The following is a 21227-nucleotide window of genomic DNA, read 5'->3' as shown; positions in this document are numbered from 1 at the left end:
TCTCTGTCTGCTGCTGGTGTTCCCTCTCTCTCTCTCTGTCTGCTGATGGTGTCCTCTCTCTCTGTCTACTGCTGGTGTCCTCTCTCTCTCTTGCTGGTGTCCTCTCTCTCTCTCTTGTTGGTGACCTCTCTCTCTCTTGCTGGTGACCTCTCTCTCTTGCTGGTGTCCTCTCTCTCTCTTGCTGGTGTCCTCTCTCTCTCTCTGTCTGCTGCTGGTGTCCTCTCTCTCTCTCTCTCTGTCTGCTGCTGGTGTCCTCTCTCTCTCTCTCTCTCTGTCTGCTGCTGGTGTCCTCTCTCTCTCTCTCTGTCTGCTGCTGGTGTCCTCTCTCTCTCTCTGTCTGCTGCTGGTGTCCTCTCTCTCTCTCTCTCTCTGTCTGCTGCTGGTGTCCTCTCTCTCTGCTGCTGGTGTCCTCTCTCTCTCTCTGTCTGCTGCTGGTGTCCTCTCTCTCTCTGCTGGTGTCCTCTCTTTTTCCCTCTGTCTGCTGCTGGTGTCCCCTCTCTCTCTCTCTCTCTGCTGCTGGTGTCCCCTCTCTCTCTGTCTGCTGCTGGTGTCCTCTCTCTCTCTCTCTCTCTCTCTCTGTCTGCTGCTGGTGTCCTCTCTCTCTCTGTCTGCTGCTGGTGTCCTCTCTCTCTCTGCTGGTGTCCTCTCTTTTTCCCTCTGTCTGCTGCTGGTGTTCCCTCTCTCTCTCTCTCTCTCTGTCTGCTGATGGTGTCCTCTCTCTCTCTGTCTACTGCTGGTGTCCTCTCTCTCTCTGCTGCTGGTGTCCCCCCCCCCTCTCTCTCTCTCTCTCTCTGTCTGCTGCTGGTGTCCCCCCCCCCTCTCTCTCTCTCTCTGTCTGCTGCTGGTGTCCTCTCTCTCTGTCTGCTGCTGGTGTCCTCTCTCTCTGTCTGCTGCTGGTGTCCTCTCTCTCTCTCTCTCTGTCTGCTGCTGGTGTCCTCTCTCCCTCTGTCTGCTGCTGGTGTCCTCTCTCTCTCCCTCTGTCTGCTGCTGGTGTCCCCTCTCTCTCTGTCTGCTGCTGGTGTTCCCTCTCTCTCTCTCTCTCTCTCTGTCTGCTGATGGTGTCCTCTCTCTCTGTCTACTGCTGGTGTCCCCCCTCTCTCTCTCTCTCTGTCTGCTGCTGGTGTCCCCCCCCCCCTCTCTCTCTCTGTCTGCTGCTGGTGTCCTCTCACTCTCTGTCTGCTGCTGGTGTCCCCTCTCTCTCTCTCTCCCCTGCTGGTGTCCCCTCTCTCTCTCTCTCTATCTGCTGGTGTTCCTTCTCTCTCTCTCTCTCTGTCTGCTGATGTTCCTTCTCTCTCTCTCTCTCTGTCTGCTGATGGTGTCCTCTCTCTCTCTGCTGCTGGTGTCCCCCCTCTCTCTCTCTCTGTCTGCTGCTGGTGTCCCCCCCCCCCTCTCTCTCTCTGTCTGCTGCTGGTGTCCTCTCACTCTCTGTCTGCTGCTGGTGTCCTCTCTCTCTCTGTCTGCTGCTAGTGTCCTCTCTCTCTCTCTGTCTGCTGCTTGTGCAGTGACTTGCCCCTTCTGAAGGCCCTTCTGAAGGCATTCTCGCTCCCCATCAAAATTGTCCCTACTCTAAAACTATTTGGAGTTATTTTTGACAGTAAATTTTCTTATCATTTTCACATTAGAACGGTCGTTCAGAAATGCTTCTATCGATTCAGGATGATACGTTCCCTTGAAAAGTTACTTGAATTAGCCTCCTTGAACACATTGATCCACATCCTAGTAATTTCTTGTATAGATTACTGTAATGCCTTGTATAAGGGCATTACAAAAAAGGAAATTAGACGGCTTCAGATTGTACAAAACACAGCTATTAAGATAATTTGTGGTGCAAAGAAATACGATCACGTTTCACCTCTTCTGATTAGTGCACATTGGTTACCAGTCGAACATAGAATCAGTTATAAAATCTTACTTTTAACATTTAAAACAAAATTAAACAATCAACCAGAGTTCATTAACAAACTTTTAATTCCTTATAATTCTTTAAAATCTCTACGTTCAATGTCTCAGAATCTTCTCGTCATACCTTCTTTAAAATTAATCAATACGTGGTGTTCCAATAATTTTGCCGTCACTGCCCCTACTCTCTGGAATTCACTGCCTAACCATTTGTGTAGTAAATCCGATATAAAACAATTTAAAGCAAAATTAAAAACATTCTTGTTCCAGGATGCTTTTGAACAACAACTGTCCTCTTAAGGACAAAAATTAAATCAAAATTATTACTTTTTACCCTAACCTATTGTATTTTCCCTTTTTTGTTGCACTTTTCTTCTACGATTGTAGTTCTCCCCCATTTTCCTATTGTTTGAAGTAGGTCTATATGTCTTATCAGTGCTTTATTATGACACTTGGATTTTATCCAATATCCCCAGTTTTAATATATTTTTATGTAAATTTTATATTGTACACCGCTTAGAAACCTGATTAAGCGGTTTAAAAAATCTTTTAATAAACTTGAAACTTTTTGTAATTTTACAACCACACTCAAAGTGGCTTACATATAGGTACTTCAAGCATTTTCCCTATCTGTCCCTGTGGGCTCACAATCTGCCTAATGTACCTGGGGCAGTGGAAGATTAAGTGACTTGCCCAGGATCACTAGGAGTGGTACAGGATTTGAACTCACAACCCCAGGGTGCTGAGGCTGTAGCTCTAACCCTTACAATACACTCTCCTCCACTCTTCCTCTTTCATCATAAAGCTTATGGGGATAGATTTAAAGATCTCAATTTGTATACTTTGGAAAAAAGGCGGGAAAGGGTAAATATGATAAAGACATTTAAATACATCTATTGCATAAATGCATGGAGGCAACCATGTTTCAACAGGAAGGAATCATAAGAATTAGGAAGCACTGAATACATAGGAATGAAGGTATACAGAATTATCTTATTCTCTGTGGATGTATAGAATGAATTCCCATTGGTGGAGGAGACAAAGACTTTGTCTGATTTCTAGAAAGCATGGGACAAGCACACTGGATTTCTAAAGGGAGATGAAGAGATAGCATATGGTAGGTCTGATAGAGTGTATGAAACCCTGCCACTTCCCCTGTGTGACACTACTGCTCAGATGCAGAATAAACCTCAGGAAAACCCGGCACTCTCCACCCTGGCTAATTTGTCTCACAACCAAAGCAGCACTGAGGAAGAGTTTCTCCCAAGGAGGGGGGAGGGGAGAAAAGTAGGAAACCAAGAAGTGACTCAGGGGAACTTAAAAGGCCGAGCCAGACCCAGGAGGAGAGGAGGTGTGCTAGAGGGAACATAGGAGCTGGAGAAGCTGGTTGGAAGGGCTTGGTATGGACAGAGTTTGTAGGAGGTAAGACTCTACTGCATTTAAAAACCCTGCCTTTGTGCCTACTAAGACTTGGGACCAAATGCTGCCTAGCTTTTGGTCCCAAATAAAGACACCTAAAATAAAGACACCTAAAATAAAGACTGTTTGGGGCGTGTCAAGCCCTACAGAGACTGGGACTTGTGTTTGGGAAAAAGACTGTGGAAAAGCCTACTTAGTTTCTTGGAAGAATACAAACTTATAGGAGCCTGTGAAGAAACAGGCTCTGCATTACTGTTTAATTAAAGAGTTTTTTTTGAATGCCCAGAGTGTGGTCTGTTTGTCCGTCTGTGCAACCCTTCTCGGAACACTCTGCCCACCTCTATCACAGTAGAAATGAACAGACTAAATAAAAAATGATGACAAATAAAGACCATATAGTTTATGTTTATATGCGAGAAGATTCCCACTAGGGAAAATCAATCTCCTCGTGGCCCAGTGGCACCATGTAACACCTCGGGCCCAAACTGGAGCTCAAATACAAGAAATGCCACCTACCCTATAAAGTCCCATCCCTTGATGTCAAATTTCAAACCCAATTACCCCAAACCACAAGCAAAGCAATCTGTACTTCCTGATTCACTCCAAAATACATATCTTACTATGATTAAGTAATGATCCCTACCAGCATTTGTCCTATAGTCACTATGTTAGTGCTGTAGCCCCTGCCTATTGGAATTCTATGCTGTCCAAAGTGAGGCTGGAAACCTGTTATGAGAAATTTAGATCAAGGTTAAAACATGGCTTTTTAGGGATGCCTTTTCCACAATGATTTGAGAGACAATTTATTGAACTAAGAGTTCTAAGGGGTCTATTTTTTTTCTTTTTACCTATATATTTCAGTTTTATATTTATTTTATATTGTTTATCAAAAATTGTTGTGCAAGCACTATCCTTTCTTTTGTTTCATGTCCTGAATGTTCTGTCTTTCATGTATTATTGCTTTTTTTGTGATGTATTGCTTTTATTATGTAAATGACCATTATTTTTTATCATCTTGTAACCTGCCTTGATACTCTCTGAAAGGCAGTATAGTATACTAAGGGACTGTTTTACAAAGCTGCGCTAGCGGCTGCCGAGCGGTAACGGCCCCGAAGCCCATAGAGATTTAAAGGGCTTTGGGGCTGTTGCCGCGCGGCTTTGTTAAACAAGCCCTAAGTTTTACAAATAAAATATATAATACATTTTGAAAAATGATCTCCTGATCCCTAGCAATCAATACTTGATTTTACCTATTTTGTTTAAAAAGCTAAAATATTATAGTAGGGCTAACTTATTTTTGAACAAGACTTCAATAAATCAATATCATACTTGGTAAGACTATAGTGTAGAACAGAGGTCTTCAAAACTAGTACTTAAGGTCCACAACCCAGACTGTTTTTTCAGGATTTCTAAAATGAATATGTATGAGATCTATTTGCATTCACTGCTTCCAGTGCATGCAAACAGATTTCATACATTCAATGTGGAAATCCTGAAAACGAGGCTGGATTATGGACATTGAGGACTTGATTTGAGGACCTTGTGTAGAAGATATAACTAGCATTTAGGCCAAGACAGTTTAGTCCAACATGTATCACCAAAAACTTCAACAGAGGGGCTTCCATTCTAGCCAACAAAAAGATGAACACGAGATTCCACCAAGTAGTCAATATAACCACTGCAAAATATTATACACTAATTAATCAACTGTGGATAAGGGAAGAGGGACACATAAAACCATTGCTTGTAAACCTTTACCTAATAACTTCTTTACTTGGCTTTTTGGATTTCCTTGCAGTCTCTACTGGTACAGGTGCAACTTCAGGAACAGGTTCTTCAACAGCTGTGTCTTCGTCTCCCAAAATAGCTGCCTGCTGAGAAAAATCCATGTCCTGCATAAACGACATGCTGCGCTTCAAAGCTAACAGCCGTTCCTAGAATCAGAAAGCACAGAGTGGCAGGGACTTTACCTCTCCCTCACAGCCAAGGTGCTCTGATAATGGGATGGGATGGGAATGGCATTACCTCATTCCTAATGGCTAGTCTCCAATGGTCATGCAGTATGATTTGATCATGGTAGCATAGTACCAAAATGTTTATCAAACTGGCCAGTTCACAGTCCCAACTTTAGAAAAAAGAAAAAAAATACTCATAGACACAGTTATTCAACTCTTCACCTTACCAATTAGCTACACATGAAAGTCAATGCCTATCTGTGAAAAATATCCATTTTATTTTTCTTTAAAACATTGTTTCTCTTACATTTTAATGAGACAGACAATCTTATTATTTTAGTATCTCATTTACTGTTTGTGAAAGGTAACAGACCAATGGCACAGGATTCTATCCAAAATACAGGTACAGTACAAGCAGCAGTAGTACCAAATGCTTTTTTTCTGAATCATAAAAAGGATTAAGAGATCAGCAGCTAAAATTTAATGTGTAATGAGCACTATGATATAATAATAATAATAACTTTATTTTTCCATACCACCATAGTCAGACGACTTCTAGGCGGTTCACATCGAAAGAAGGCTGGACATTCAACAAATTACAAATGTATGAGGGGGAATGTTACAGAAGAAAAGGGTAGTAAGGGGAGGAAAAGTAAGAGGGGTTGTAAGGGGAGGGAAGTGAGAGGGATTGCCTGAGAGATTACTTCGGGTTTGTAGGGGGAAAAACGTGGTGAGCGAAGGTCGGTCTGTTTAGGTGATGAATTTGTCAAACAGAGTGGTTTTGATTGATTTTCGGAATGCGTTGTAGGTCTGTCTGGTTTTATTTATGTAGTTTCTCAGCCAGGATTGTTGTTTGTTAGCTTGGAAAATGAAGGTTCTGTCAAGAAAGGATTTGTATTTGCAGCCAGTGATTTTAGGATAGGTGTAGATGTTTTTTGTTTCTGGTTGTTCGTGTGAGGTTGTGTAGAGTGAAGTGTGTTTGCAGGTAGGAAGGTGCTAGGCCCTAGATTTGTTTGAAGCAGATGCATGCAAATTTGAACTGTATTCGCGCTTCTATTGGTAGCCAGTGCAGTTTTTTGTAGTATGGGCTAATGTGGTCGTTTTTTTCTCAGTCCGAAGATTAGGCGAACTGCAGTGTTTTGCACTAATCTCAGTTTCTTTATTGTTTTTTGTGGGATACCCAGGTAGACGATGTTGCAGTAGTCCAGGATGGATAGGATCAGCGATTGTACCAATAACCTGAAGGATGTTATGTCAAAGTATTTTTTAATAGTCCTTAGTTTCCACAGGGTATAAAAACATTTCCTCACTGTTAAGTTTGTGTGGTCAGCCATGGTCAAGTGCGTGTCTAATGTGATACCCAGAATTTTTATGGTTTTGGAAATCGGATATTCGTGGTCGTTTATTTTTAGTGATGTTCTCGTTATTTTGTCATTGGGGCTTGCCAAGAAGATTTTTGTTTTCTCTGTGTTTAGTTTCAGTTTGAAGTTGGTGGTCCATTTTTCGATTTCTGTCATAATGTGTGAGAGGTTGTCTATAATTTCAGTTGAGATGTCATTTAAGGGGATTAGGATGGATATATCGTTGGCGTTTATATAAGTTTAATTTTTGTAGTCGGTAACCTAAGGATGCTATGTAGATGTGAATAATGTAGATGATAGAGGGGAGCCTTGGGGTACCCCTGATGGGTTTTTCCATGGGTTGGAGTGATTTCTGTTGCTGGCTACTTGGTAGGATTCTTGAAACCATTTCTTTACCTTTCCCGAGATTCCCATTGCATCAAGGCATAGTAGCATGATTTCGTGGTCTACTAGGTCGAACGCACTGCTAAGGTCTAGTTGCAAAAGCGCACTGATTCTGCCTTTGCTGAATAGATCATAGAGGTGGTTTAGTATGGAGGCTATGACCGTTTCTGTGCTATACCCTTTCCTGAAACCTGATTGATGTTCGCTGAGGATGTTAAACTTGTCTAGGTAGTTTATCAGTTGGAGGTTAACCAATCCTTCCTGTAGTTTTGTGAAGAGGGGAATGCTTGCTATGGGTCTGTAGTTGGATGTCAGTGCTGTAGAGGTTTTCTGATCTTTGGAGATAGGTGTAATCAGTATGTGACCCATGTCTTTGTTTAATGTTCCGTTTGTAAGGGCCGTTGTTAGCCAAGTGAATAGTTCCATTTTGAATTCTGGAGGGGCAATTGTCATGATTTTAGGAGGACATTCGTCGAGTAGGCAGTTTGATTTGTTGTATTTGTTGAATAAATTTAGGAACTGATGTCAATTTGGGAATTCGAAGTGGCCCCAGATCATGTCTGCTCTGGTATTCTGGTCGTGAGGTTCGAGATAGTGGAGGATATTGTTTGTGGGTGTGGGTAGAATTGTTCTTAGGTCTGTGATTTTGTTTTTAAAAAAATTGGCTAGGGCTTGCTCTCGTCCTTTTTCAGGATTCTTGTTGTGTCTGTTAGTGTTTTTACTAGTTTGAACAATTCTTTGCTGTTTATTTTTTCTGTACCTATTTTTTTGTGCGTAGTGTTTTGTGCATTTTTCTCTGATCATATTTTTGTATGTTTTTATTTTTTGTTTCCAGGTTGTCTTATCTGTTTCTTTGTTCGTTTTTTTTCCAGATTCTCTCCAGCTTTCTTAATTCCTGTTTATTGGTTAGTAATTCTGAGTCAAACCATTCATTTGGTGATCTATTTTTCTTTTTGTATGTTTGGTAAGGAGCTATTTGGTCTAAGAGTTCTTTACTGAATTTTTTCCATCTTATAGGGAATTCCTGTATTTCATCGGTTATAGGGCGAAGCTCATAGTGGTCCCAGAATTCAATTGGGTTTATAGTACCTCAGCTGGGTTTATAATTGGGTTTATAGTACCTCGTGTTTTTGCTTTTGTGTTTCAGCTGGGAATTCTGTTTTTTCCAGTGTAAGTGGAAATTGCCAATATAGTAGTCCGACCAGATAAATTTTTCCCAGGGCCCTGTATATTTTGTATTTTGGGGTCTAGGATTTCTTTTTGAGAGAGGGTAACTATGTCAAGTTTGTGGCCTTTTTCATGGGTTATCTCTGTGTCTGGAATAGGGAAGTCGAGTGACATTAGGAAGTTGGCAATTTCGGTTACTTCTGGCTTTCCCTTTTGTTCTAAGTGAATGTTTATGTCCCCTAGTAGTAGATTGTACAGGCCTTTTAGGGTATTAACGGTTAGGAATTCAAAGAATTCTTCTCTGGTGTTTGACTACTTTTTGGGTAGGATATAAAATAGAGTTGTTGTCAGTGAGTCTTCTAATTGAGCATTAGTGATTTTGCAAGTTAGTATTTCTAGGTTTTCTGAAGTTTTGGAGTCTGTCTTGGTGTAGTTAAAGGGTTCTTTTAGTATAATCGCTAGGCCACCTCCTTTTTTCCAGCTTCTTGATAGTGGGAGTATTTTGTATCCCTGTGGTAGGATTTCTTTCATGATAACGTCTGTGTCAGAGACCAACCATGTTTCTGTCAGGAATAGAAAGTCTGGTTGTGTTTGTAATATCCAGTCATATATTATGTGTGCTTTGTTTCTCATGGAGCGGGTATTCAGATAGTATCCTCTAATGTTATCGTAGCTGGTTGGGGTTGGAGTTTCAGAGTATGTTTCAGAGTTTTTTTAGGTTATTGTTCTTGTTTCTGAGTGGTTTGCGGTGTTTGCGGGTGGTGTATATCACTGGGATTAGAAGTGGGCCTTGTTCTGGAAGGTTTATTTGGAGTTGTGGGGAGTTTGTTGCTTTGGTTAGTTTGCCTGGTCTGTGCCAAGAGGGATAAGTATGAATAGGTTGAGGGGATTTGTCTTCGTTACCCCAGCATCTAGAGCAGATTAGGTACAATATTCCTAGGAGTAGTTGGTGTTTGTTAAAAATTGCCATGTTGTGTGAGGTGTAGAGGGAAGTAAGTCGTATCGGGTAGAGGAGCGTAGTATCGGTAAATGTGTGAGTGGCGGGCTACACAGGCTACAGATGCAGATTTCACAGGTTAGACATGCAGGTTTTACAGGCTGTACATATGGATAATAATTATAGGCTACACAAGCAGATTTCACAGGCTATATAGGCTACATATGCAGATTTCACAGGCTAAACGTGCATACTATAGATATAAATTATATAGGCTACATATGCAGATTTCACAAGGCTGTGCATGCAGACTATAATTATGGTTGTACAAGGTGCGCTGGTTATGCATGCATGCAGGTTGCACAGGCTGAACATGCGTATAATAATAATAATAATAATAACAACAATTTATATACCGCAGGACCGTGAAGTTCTATGCGGTTTACATAAGATTAAAAGAAGGTACAAATTGATTGAACTTAAAAGAGGTGAAAGAAAGTGGTTAATAGGTCAAGAGAACCGTTATTGAGGAGAAAGAGATGTATGGGTCAACTGTCTAGATATTTCAGGAACAGATATGTTTTTAGGCGCTTCCTGAATTCCTCATAAGTAGTGGGTGAGAGCAATTGTTCTAGATCTTTACCCCATAATGCTGCCTGATGTGAGAGAAGGTGCTGATGGTGTTTTTTCAGTTTACATCCTCTAACTGGGGGGGAAACGAAGGTCAAATGTGAGCTTCTCTTGTGTCTGTTGGCTGAGATGGAGAAAAGGTCAGTTATGTATTTAGGGGCTAGTCCGTATAGTACTTTAAAGCAGAGGCAGGCGAACTTAAACTTTACGCGTGCTTCCATGGGCAGCCAGTGCAACTGCCGGTAGTAAGGTGTCACATGATCAAATTTCTTTAGCCCGAAGATTAGTCTGATCACTGCATTTTGCCGGTTATACATGCTAAACATGTTATACTTGCAGGCTGTAATTATGGGTTCTAGCGGTAGCTGCAGGTTGTCCTTTTTGTAGTAGTAAAGAAGGACACTCTTCGTGTGGACAGGGTTTCAGACGATTCGCGCAGACGCTTCGCAAAGGCAGGCGCCGTTGGTGCTGCAGACTTTTTAAAGTGTTCCCCTGCTGGATCGGGGGAGGGGCAGAGCTGTGCTCTGCTCTGCTGGAGAACGCCTGCTGGTATCGATGTGGGGCAGGCAAGCTCCCGACGGTGCTGCAGACTTTTTAAAGTGCTCCCCTGCTTGATTGGGGGAGGGGCGGAGCTGTGCTCTGCTCTGCTGGAGAACACCCGCTGGTATCAGTGCAGATAAGCACTAACAGATGACAAATCTACATGTGATATCCAGTGGCGTACCTAGTATATTTGACACCCAGGGCCGATCACTTTTAACACCCCCCTTCCTCTATACAAAAAAATTTTATTTTTGGTAATAATCCACAAGTCACACAACAAGGATGCACCTAAGAAAAGGCAGCATCTTAAACACTGCAGTCAGCACTGGAACATCAATAAACAAGCCAGATTAATACAGATCGATCCTGCACAGTCAATGTTAACAGAAAACCATGTCCTTTTCATACACACAGAACACAGATACACCCTCACCCAGTACTGGAATAAGTAATCATAAACTAAAAATAGAAATATGTAGACAAAAGTTAAACTGAACTGCCAAGAAGATAGACTCTGCATACAATGCAACACCACAGAAATACTGTGCAAAATATAAAGATAGCAGATGTAAATTTTAAAAAATCTGACAAACAACAATTACTACTTTACAAATTAAGAAATATTTGTCAGAAAAATTTCTTACAAATTAAGAAATAAAAAATGAAAATAAGAAAATACTAGTTTATTAAACTAATCCAATTTTCAATTAGTATACTGCTGTTATAGTATCCTGTCCTGAACTGAGGAAGGGGGCTTTGGTCTCTGAAAGTTAGTGAAAAATGTATTAAAATTAGTCCATTATAAATGTTTATCGACACAGCCACAATACTACTTTATTCTAAAGCAACAACATATTTTTTTTTTCTACTTTAATCTTCTCTTCACTCTCTTCTTTCCATCCAGTATCTGTCCTCTCTTTCCCTTCTATGCAGCATCTGCCCTCTTTCTCTGTCCCTTCCATAAACTATCTGCCCTCTTGCTCTCCTCCATCTACTGCCCACCCTCTTCCTCTCTTTCATCTACTGTCTACTCTCTCCCCTTTCCATATGGTATCTTCCCACTTTATATGTCCCTTCCATAAATTGCCTATCCTGTGCCCCTCTCTCCTTTGCACATGATTCATTTCAGCTTCTTTCCCTCTCCATTTTTCTTTCTGTTTTCATCCCCTGACCTATGCTCTGGCATCTCCCTATTCTTTCCTTCCTTCCTTCCCACCCTACCCTAAGGTCTGGCATTTCTGTCTCCTTCCCTTCCCTCACCCCATGTCCTGGCATTTCTCTCCTCTCCTTCCATCTCTCCCTTCCTTTCTCCCTCCATGCTCTGGCATCACCTCTCCCTCCTTTCCCCCTGGTCTGGTATCTGTCTTCTTCCCTATGCCCTGGCATCTCTCTCCTCTCTGTCCCTTCCCCTACATGCTCTGGCATCTCCTTTCCTTTTCTTCCTTCACCTCAGTGCCCTGGCATTTCTCCCTTCCCCCATCCCTCCCTCCATGCCCCAGCAACTTCCCCTTCCCCCTCCATGGTCTGGCATCGCCTTTCCTTCCTTCCCTTTCCACCCTTCCAAATCTTTCTTCTCCTCTCCCTGGTCTTCCTTCTCCCTCCCTCTCCCCAATCGATTGCAGCATTTCTCTCCCCCTCTCTTTGCCACACACACACCCTCATTGGCAGCACAGCTGTCACAACTAGCTGATCTTGCCGGCGTCGGCCTTTCTCTTTGCCAGGTTGCACCTATTTCCTGTTTCCACGAATGTAGGAACCAGCAGATCGGAAGGCCCAATGCTGGCAGAATAGCGAATTGTGAATGCTGCTGTGGCAGCTGCCAAAAGAAGTTCCCAGACAATGATACTAGCCCTCAGGGCAGACTGTCCACCGCCCTCCCCTTGGTATGCCATTGGTGATATCTGATGTTTTAAAGGTCTTCACTGTAATAAACTAGTAGGAAAAAAGGAGATGGTGCTACTTCTGTTTAACTCATTTGAGATACCTCATTTAGAGTAATGGACTCTACATCCAGAAGGACACAGAGGAGAATCAATCTAAGGTACTACTGTTCAACTTTTTCCAAGTCCAAGACAAATATATATTAACAAAAATGTTGTGCAATACACCAGTCTCTTCCAAATATTTAAATAAAAGGAGAGGATGAAGACACACATGGACCCATCATAGCAGTGGTCCAGCAAGTACAATGGTTTTAAAAAGTAATTTACAAACCTGTGCATAGCTGGTAGCTTTGCAACACACACAGCTTGCAGATAACCACTATTGATTGTGTGCTGCCATAAGTAACCCATGAATTTCTCCTTCCTTTGTCATGTCTCCTCTGGCATTGGTAGATGAACTCCAAGTTACACATGTGGAATACCCATATCATCTTTACCATTTTCATTAAGTTTTTTGGGTTTCAGTCTTATGCTAGTCAAATTAGTGTGTACAGAGAGTGTGTATTGGAGTCATTTCCTCTCTTCATCTGCTGCTCGCTAAGATGTCTTAACAGAAGCACACTGGCAACTTGCTACAGCTCATGTCTTGATTCCCTCCCCTCCTCCTCTTGCATACTTTCGCTGACCCCCCCTCAGTTCCTAATAATAAATACTGTAAATCCTCCCTAAACCTGACTCCTGCTCCCTTTATGTGCAGGGGAAAACAGAAGCTTATCTGGTATGAGCAAGCTGGCTCAGTTACCTTGGCTGTTGCCAAAGTTTTTCTATTGTTGCTGTTCCCAAAACAGAATGAGTCACATCTGGTATTTAAGGCCTATAAGCTCGGGAAGGGGGGTGAGGGTTGACCCCAGGTGCCATCTTCCCCTTCACCTTCTACCACATATGTGCGCCAATCCCTTCCCCAGTACCTCTTTAACATTCGTGGCACGAGCAGCAACCCCAACCTGCTGATCTCGCCAGCATCGGCTCTTCCTCTGATGTCACTTCGTGGACCCGTGCCTAGAAAGTGACATCAGAGGAAGAGCCGCAAACGTTAAAGAGGTGCAGGGAAGGAGCAGAGGGGGTGAGGGAGGGGTGGGGTGGAGAAGAGGGCGGGAGAGGGGAGGCACCAACCCGGGCGCCTCTCACTCTTGCTACACCACTAACCCTGCCTTTAACCATCGACACAAAACCAGTTTTAATCAGTTTAGCATCAAAGTATTTCAGCCATCGTTGCCCAAAATGGATAATTGCTGTGTTTTCCGTGGTTTATAGCAGCCTCAGATAATTAAATGGAAATGCATTACAATGTGCTCATCAATATTAAAATGAGCACTCCAATTGATGCCCAGATGATGCACAAAATGAAGAACTGGTTTTTAACGTTCTGAAACTCTCTGAAATCTCTGACAGGTCTGAAAGTGCTGATAGTGTTAAAAAAAGCGCCAAATAGCAACTTTTTTTTAAATGGGTACATCATAGGACAACATGGAACAACATGGAAAGTTCAATATTCTTAAATTCAAGATTCTCAGTTTTTTTTCCCCAGAAGCTCCAATTTATTCCTGATTGAAATTAAGTCTTACCACAACAAGTTTAGTGTCCTGTAATAATGTAATAAAGGGACACATCTCATGAATTTGTTGTCTGTATAGAGACTGTTCCTTCAAGAGTATTCTGACAATCTTCCAATCTCCCTACATTTCCTTCCAAAGAAGCTACTCTCCCATTAACTGCCTGTTCCAAAGATATCAAGGCTGACCAAATCAATTCCAAAGTCACAGTAGCAGGCTTCACCAGAGATGACAATTTCTGAGAACCTGTAGCACTCATTGAGCTAGATGACATTAACCCTATAGAAGAGTCCTCAGAATATTCTGCTTTCTCTATTCATTCCTCATGCTGCAACTGACCCAGTGAAAAACCGTCAGCACATCTGGGGTCAGGAGAAAGAGAGATAGCCACAGGAATAGCTTGACCCAAAGTAGTTCCAACAGGCACTCTGCCACTAGCCTTAGCTCCTTCCCCATTGATAACAAAGACTGCCCTGGTGGAGGAGGAGATTCACGATTGACAGGGCTCAAAGTTGCCTTAAGCTGGGCAGACACTTCCTCGTCTGTCTAGACAGCAAGGACTGCTCCTGTTGAATAAGCTTATTGCAAGACTCCGATCCATTGAGGAATCATCAGTTCATTTACATGTACGGATTCTGAAGGAAAAATCCTCATTTTCCCCTTTCTTTTGACCATCTTTATCGTATTTAAACCAGCAAGAAGAAATTTTTTAATAAAAATTGTCAGAAATTCGTACTTTAGTGTGCTACCTCACCGCAGCCATCTTGGTCTCTTGCAAGTTGAAATTTTAACTATGTAACTATTTTTAAGATTCTGATTCTGTTGGAACGAAAGCCCCTCAAGCCCCTCTTCATTAAAATCTCTAGAATTCTACACAAAAGTGCAAAGTACAGTCATTTGATTCTCTGCTATTGGAAGCGTAATATTTCAGCAGCTTTTGACACTGTGGATCATGATATCATGCTAGCACAATTAGCAGAGACAGGTATCACTAGATCCTGCTTAGCTCAAATCCCACCCCAGTGTTCTGATGAATTTTTCCCAAAGGTTGGAGGAAGATGTTGAACAGCATGGGCGGCATGGCGGATTCCTGTGGTACCCATATGGCAGTTTCTTTCCAGTTGCTAGTATCTCCTTGCCATTCTACTCAGTGTTTTTGATAGAAATGATTTTATCCATGCCATGGCTTTTCCCTTGAGGCTTATTTCTCTGAGATGTGATTTTAGCAGTGTGTGTTGGACTAGGTTGAAAGCCGCTGAGAGGTCTAGGAACTCTGTCATGTGTTTTTCGTTTGCCTCATTTTTAAGGATGCAGTCCTGCACCGCTACTAGCACTGTCTCTGTGCTCAGGTGTCTTCAGAATCCTGATTGGGCTTGGTCCAGCTTGGATGAATTTTCCAGGAAATCTGATATTTATTGGCATGCTAGTTTGTTTACTAGTTTGGATATCCAGAGCTGGTTGGCTACTGATCTGAGGTTGGAGAGGTTTTCTAGGTCTTTTTCTTTATTCTTCAGTATGGGCTTAATGACAGAGAGTTTCCATTTAAGTCAGTGGTCTCAAACTGGCAGCCTTCCAGGTACTATTTTGAGGCCCTCGGTATGTTTATCATAATCACAAAAGTAAAATAAAACAGTTTCTTGATCATATGTCTCTTTAGCTATAAATTACAATATTATTATTAAGACAACCAAAAGGAAATATTTATAAACTATAAAGAGTTTTACCTCATGCAAAATTGTCAGAGGAGTGTGTGGCGCAGTGGTTGAAGCTACAGCCTCAGCACCCTGGGGTTGTGGGTTCAAACCCCGCGCTGCTCCTTGTGACCCTGTGCAAATCACTTAATCCCCCATAGCCCCAGGTACGTTAGATAGATTGTGAGCCCACCGGGACAGACAGGGAAAATGCTTGAGTATCTGACTGTAAAACCGCTTAGATAACCTCGATAGGCGGTATATAAAATCCTAATAAAACTTTGAAATCCTAATAATTTCTTTAATAAGACATTAACTATTTTTTCTGAGGCCCTCCAATTACCTACAAATCCCAATATGTGGCCCTGCATAAAGGGTTTGAATTTGGAACTTGCCGGACTGTAATGAATCATTGATGAGATCCCTGAGGTGGGAGAGTCCTGGGCCTTCGAGCTCTCTCATCGGCTGAATCAGGCAAGTGTTGAGGGATGGTGGGCCCGGTTTCACTCTTCTCAGTAGTTTCTTCACTTGGAATTCCATGATGGGTTCAAACTCTTCCAATTTGTCACCAGTTTCCCCTTTGTGTTTGTCTATAGATATGTTGTCATTTAGTCTGTTGCCTTTCTGTAGTTGTCTTCTTTTCTCAGTGAAGAAATTGCTGAATTCTTCCCTGGTTAGAAAGCATTTGGTGGTGGTCTCTTTCTTTCTGTTTTTTTACCTAATAATCTGTACACTGCCTGATACAGGGATTTTGTTGAGTTTCCTGCTTCGAGGATCTTTTTTGAGAGGTATTCTCTCTTTTCTTATTTTCTTAATATAGGTTCTGTTGCTTTCGCACCAAGCTTTTCTAGTCTCCTCGTCTTTGTCCGACTTCCTCCATTTTCTTTTGCGTTTTCTTTTCTCTCTCAAGTTTCATGATTTCGTCTGGGGGATAAATCCATTTTTCTTTTCTTAGGTTTGTGTAATTTTAATGGTGCTACTTCCTCAAGACTGCAGTCCAGTGCTTCATCCCAGAGTCTTACCCGTTCTGTGAGATAGAGGCTTCAGAAAAAAAGTTTGAAATCCATGATGGCTGCCACCACTAAAAATGATCCGTGGGGACTTTTTAGACAAACCAAAATAAAAATTAAACAGAGCAGATTAAAAACACCTCCACACAGTTCACTTGCAGAAAGAAAAACTGAAGGTGGCACTGGGAATAAGGGAGGTGCTGAAAGCTGTGAGTGACACACTTCTGTAAAGCCAGTTTGCGGCTGGGGATTGATCATCTAATGTATGGACTCCTGTGTAGATGTAACAGAATTACTATTGAGGAACATGGTAGCTCAGTTGTGCTTTTACTACTGAATCAATTTCTAAGTTTAGTGGACATTAAAGTTGATAATATTTCCTGAACAAATGAATGCAGTTGAGAACAAAATTTCTTCCTTACAAAGTACCAGTAAGCACAGTTACTTACTTTAACAGGTGTTATCCAGGGACAGAAGGCATATATTCTCATTGATGGGTGACGACATTTACGGAGCCCCGGGATGGACCACTTCAAAAGTTCGCAACAGCCCTTACCGCGCATGCCTTCCCGCCCAACGTAGGCGCGCGGTCCCTCAGTTAAGATAAGCCAGCTAAGAAGTCAACCAGGGGAGGTGGGTGGGTTGTGAGAATATCTGCCTGTTATCCCTGGATAACACCTGTTACGGTAACTGTGCTTTATCCAGGTCAAGCAGTCAGCATATTCTCAATGATGGGCGACCTCCAAGCTAACTAGAATGGGATGGTGGGAGAGTTGGCCTTTAGGAAAATAAATTTTGCAATACAGATTGGCCGAAGTGCCCATCACATCTGGAGAAAGATTCCAGGCAATAGTGAGAAGTGAAGGTATGAACTAAGGACCAGGTGGCAGCCTTACAGATTTCTTCAATGGGAGTAGATCTAAGGAAAGCAACAGAAGCTGCCATAGCTCCGATTTTGTGGGCTGTGACATGACTCTCCAGTGCCAGCTCAGTCTGAGCATAGCAGAACGATATACAAACAGCTAGCCAGTTGGCAATCGTTCTCTTGGAAACAGGATGCCCCAAGTTGTTTGGCTCAAATGAGATGAAAAATTGGGGAGAAGTACAATGAGGCTTTGTCCTGTTGATGTAATAGGCCAAAGCACGTTTACAGTCCAGAGTGTGTAATGCTGTTTCTCCTGCATGAGAATGAGGCTTAGGGAAAAAAACCTGGAAGAACAATTGACAGATTGAGGTGAAACTCTGTGACAACTTTCGGTAGGAACTTGGGATGTATGCTTAGAACTACTTTATCATGGTGAAAAACTGTGAAGGGTGGATCTGCCACCAACTCTTGTAACTCACTGACCCTCATGGCAGATATGAGAGCAATAAGGAAGACAATTTTCCAGTTGAGAAACTTGAGATGACATGTGGCCATTGGTTCAAATGGAGGCTTCATAAACTTGGAAAGAACCATATTAAGGTCCCAGGGGACAGGAAGAGGCTTGAGAGGTGGTTTAACATTGAAAAGTCCTTTCATGAATCTGGAGACCAGAGGATGAGCAGTAAGAGGTTTGCTCTCGATTGGCATATGAAAAGCTGTAATAGCACCGAGATAGACTCTGATAGACGTAGATTTGAGACCAGAGTCAGACAGATGAAGAAGATAATCTAACACCAAATCCATTGATAAGGAAGCTGGATCATGATGATGAAGAAGACACCTAGTCCACTTTTGATGATAACATTGTTGAGTGGCTGTTTTTTCTGGAGGCGTCAATAATAATATGGACAGGCTGAGAGAGATGTAAATTAGATGGACTTAGCCTGAGAGAAACCAAGCTGTCAGGTGAAATGATTGAAGGTTGGGATGTAGAAGTGATCCTTGATGCTGAGTAAGAAGAGCAGGAAAAACTGGAAGAGGTATGGGCTCCCTGGAGCTGAGCTGAAGTAAAAGGGAGAACCAATGTTGTCTTGTCCATCGAGGGGCAATGAGAATCATGGTGGTACCTCTCGTTTGAGTTTGAACAGAGTCTTTAACATGAGAGGAATTGGAGGGAATGCATAGAGAAACTGGCCCGTCCAATCCAGGAGAAATGAATTGGCTTCCAGATGGAGAGGGGAGTAAAGTCTGGAGTAAAACTGGGGCAACTTGTGATTGTGGGGAGCCACAAACAAGTCCACCTGTGGAGTGCCCCACTGAGCAAAGATGGATTGGAAAGCTGCAGAGTTGAGAGTTCACTCATGAGATTGAAGAATGCTGCTAGGGAATTATTCTCCCCTTGAATGTAGGCAGCCTTTAAGAAAAGGTTACGAGCAGTCGCCCAAGTCCAGATTTTCTGGGCTTCCTGACATAACAGGAGAGAGCCTGTGCCTCCTTGATTGTTTATGTATTACATTGCTACTTGATTGTTTGTGCGAAGGAGGAGGACTTGAGGGCAGAGAAGACGCTGGAATGCCTTGAGGGCATAATATATCGCTCTGAGCTGTAGGAAATTAATGTGAAATTTCCATTCCCTGGCAGTCCAAACACCTTGGGTTTGAAGGTCGTCCATATGTGCCCCCCAAGCGTAAACAGATGAATCTGTCGTGAGTACCTTGTGATGAGGGGGTAAGTGAAAAAGGAGACCTCTGGATAGATTGAAGGAGGTCATCCACCATTGAAGCGATTGCAGAAGAGATGATGTTACAGATATATGAGAGTCAATCTGTTGCTTGAGACCACTGAGACACAAGGGTCAACTGAGGAGTGCGATGAAGCCTTGCCAGTGGTGTCACATGCAAAGTGGAAGCCATGTGGCCTAGAAGAACCATCATGTGCCTTGCAGAGATAGATTGAAGAGAGAACATCTGTTGGCAGAGGCTGACGAGAGCATTCAGTCAATCCAGAGGAAGAAATGCCCTCATGAGAGTGGTGTCTAGGATAGCTCCAATGAACTGAAGACATTGAGTCGGAATGAGATGTGATTTGGGGAAGTTGACTTTGAATCCTAGAGCCTGTAGAAAAGAAATGGTCTGAGATGTTGTTTGGACCACTTGCTGAGATGAAACAGCCTTGATCAAGTAGTCGTCCAGGTAAGGAAAGACTTAGAGATTGTGTGATCTGAGAGATGCGGCCACTACAATTAGGCCTTTCGTGAAATATTTTAAGGAGGTATTTTGTTTGTTAAACTCTGAAAACAAGATTTTGGTTAAGTGTTATTACTCGTCTACAGGAAAAATTCAGAATGACCAGGCAGTTTTGGGTCCAGCAATTAGCACAGATTTGACTGCATTTCTGGAAGACTCTATGGTTTTCATCCCTGCTAGGGCCACCTTTCCGATACCCCCTTCGTGCAGGAAAGTTAAATCTGTTGTTATAATAATAATAATAATAATCAATTTATATACCGCAAGGCCGTAAAGTTCTATGCAGTTTACAGTAGTAAAAAAAAAAACCAAACCAAAAACCCAATAAAAGAAGTTGAATAGAACTAAAAAAGTTAAAAGCCAATAATAAGGGACACTAAAAAGATCAAAATAGTGCATAATAAAATTTTTACGAATTAGCTGCCTAAATACTTTGAAAACAGATATATTTTAAGATATATATCTCGGACCGCGTGCAGGCAGGCAGGAGAGCGGCAACGAGCAGGAGAGGCCCGGAGGAGCAGGAGAGGGGAGCGCTGAAGGAGGCAGAAGGCGGGCAGGCAGGCTAGCAGCAGGGGTAAGCGGCGAGAGTTAGCTCCGCCCCCCCCCACCGCGTCAGAGGCAGAGGCAGCGTCAGCGCCCGGGCTCCCCCTTAAAAGGGGGCGTGCCAACGGCGCGCGGCCGTCGGCGCGTGGCGAAGGCGAGCGGCAAAGGCGCTCGCCTTAGCGAGAGCACCTTTGCGAAGGGCCAAGGCACTACAGGGTCAGCACACACCAGAGGGGAGTCGGGGAGAGGACACCAGTAGCAGACAGAGAGTGAGGGAGAGAGGACGCAGCAGCAGCAGGCAGAGTGAGAGACACCAGCAGGCAGAGAGAGAGGACACCAGTAGCAGGAGGGAGCGGAGACCAGAGTAGGAGAGCTGAGAAAGACCAGAGAGCAGAGCAGATAGACTGAAATGGAGGCAGCCGGATCACAGCGGAGCTTTCCAGTGTACTGCATGGACTGCCATATGTACGACTACCTCCCCTCGGGAAGGCGGGAGTACATATGCAGTCGGTGTCGGGAACTGGAGAGCCTGAAAAAGGAGGTCGGGAGACTGCAGGCCAGGGTCCAGGAGCTGGAAGGGCTGTACGCCCTAGAAGAGCCAGGCCAGGCGTCTGAGGAACCAGACACAGCAAGCTCCATCGAGGATCAGGTGAGGGACCTTGAGAGATACATCGAAGAAGCCTACAGGAGGGTGGAGGAGAAGGACCAGCAGCATCACGGACAGGCGTCCCTAGATGATGAGAGCCACAACCCACCGGAGGATGGACCCAGTGGAGAGGCCGAACAAACAGAGGGGGCCGAGGTGAACCAGGACCCCGAGGGAGGAGCACCAAGATACACCAAGGATACGGACCTGAGGCAGAGGAGGCTACTGAGAAAGGGGAAGACTGCAATTGTTGTAGGAGACTCGATCCTGAGGGAGATGGACACTCATGTGGCCGGAGGGAGAGAGGACCGGCTAGTGACATGTCTCCCAGGGGCCAAGACAAAGGACATCGCCGACAGAATCGAGAGGATCCTGGACGGAGCCGAAACAGAGGAGACAGCAGTAATTATCCACGTCGGAACAAATGATGTG

The 21227-nt window shown here is 43.3% G+C and overlaps 1 protein-coding gene across 6 annotated transcripts in view; it reads right to left on the bottom strand.

The window, feature by feature from the left end:
* BRD9 (bromodomain containing 9) overlaps nt 1-21227 on the bottom strand; it is a 209007-nt gene that overhangs the window by 132075 nt on the left and 55705 nt on the right. For 2 of the 6 annotated variants that reach the window (XM_033929788.1, XM_033929789.1), the window contains exon 7: nt 5077-5252. In XM_033929788.1, coding sequence (XP_033785679.1) covers nt 5077-5252 — 176 coding nt within the window. The remainder of the gene's footprint in view (nt 1-5076; nt 5253-21227) is intronic. The other 4 variants (XM_033929790.1, XM_033929793.1, XM_033929791.1 and 1 more) reach the window with 2 other exon arrangements.

Source organism: Geotrypetes seraphini, chromosome 2, assembly GCF_902459505.1.
Source record: "Geotrypetes seraphini chromosome 2, aGeoSer1.1, whole genome shotgun sequence".
Classification (NCBI taxonomy): Eukaryota; Metazoa; Chordata; class Amphibia; order Gymnophiona; family Dermophiidae; genus Geotrypetes; species Geotrypetes seraphini.
Note: the sequence above shows the minus strand (reverse complement) of the source record. Positions and strands in the feature narration are given on the sequence as shown.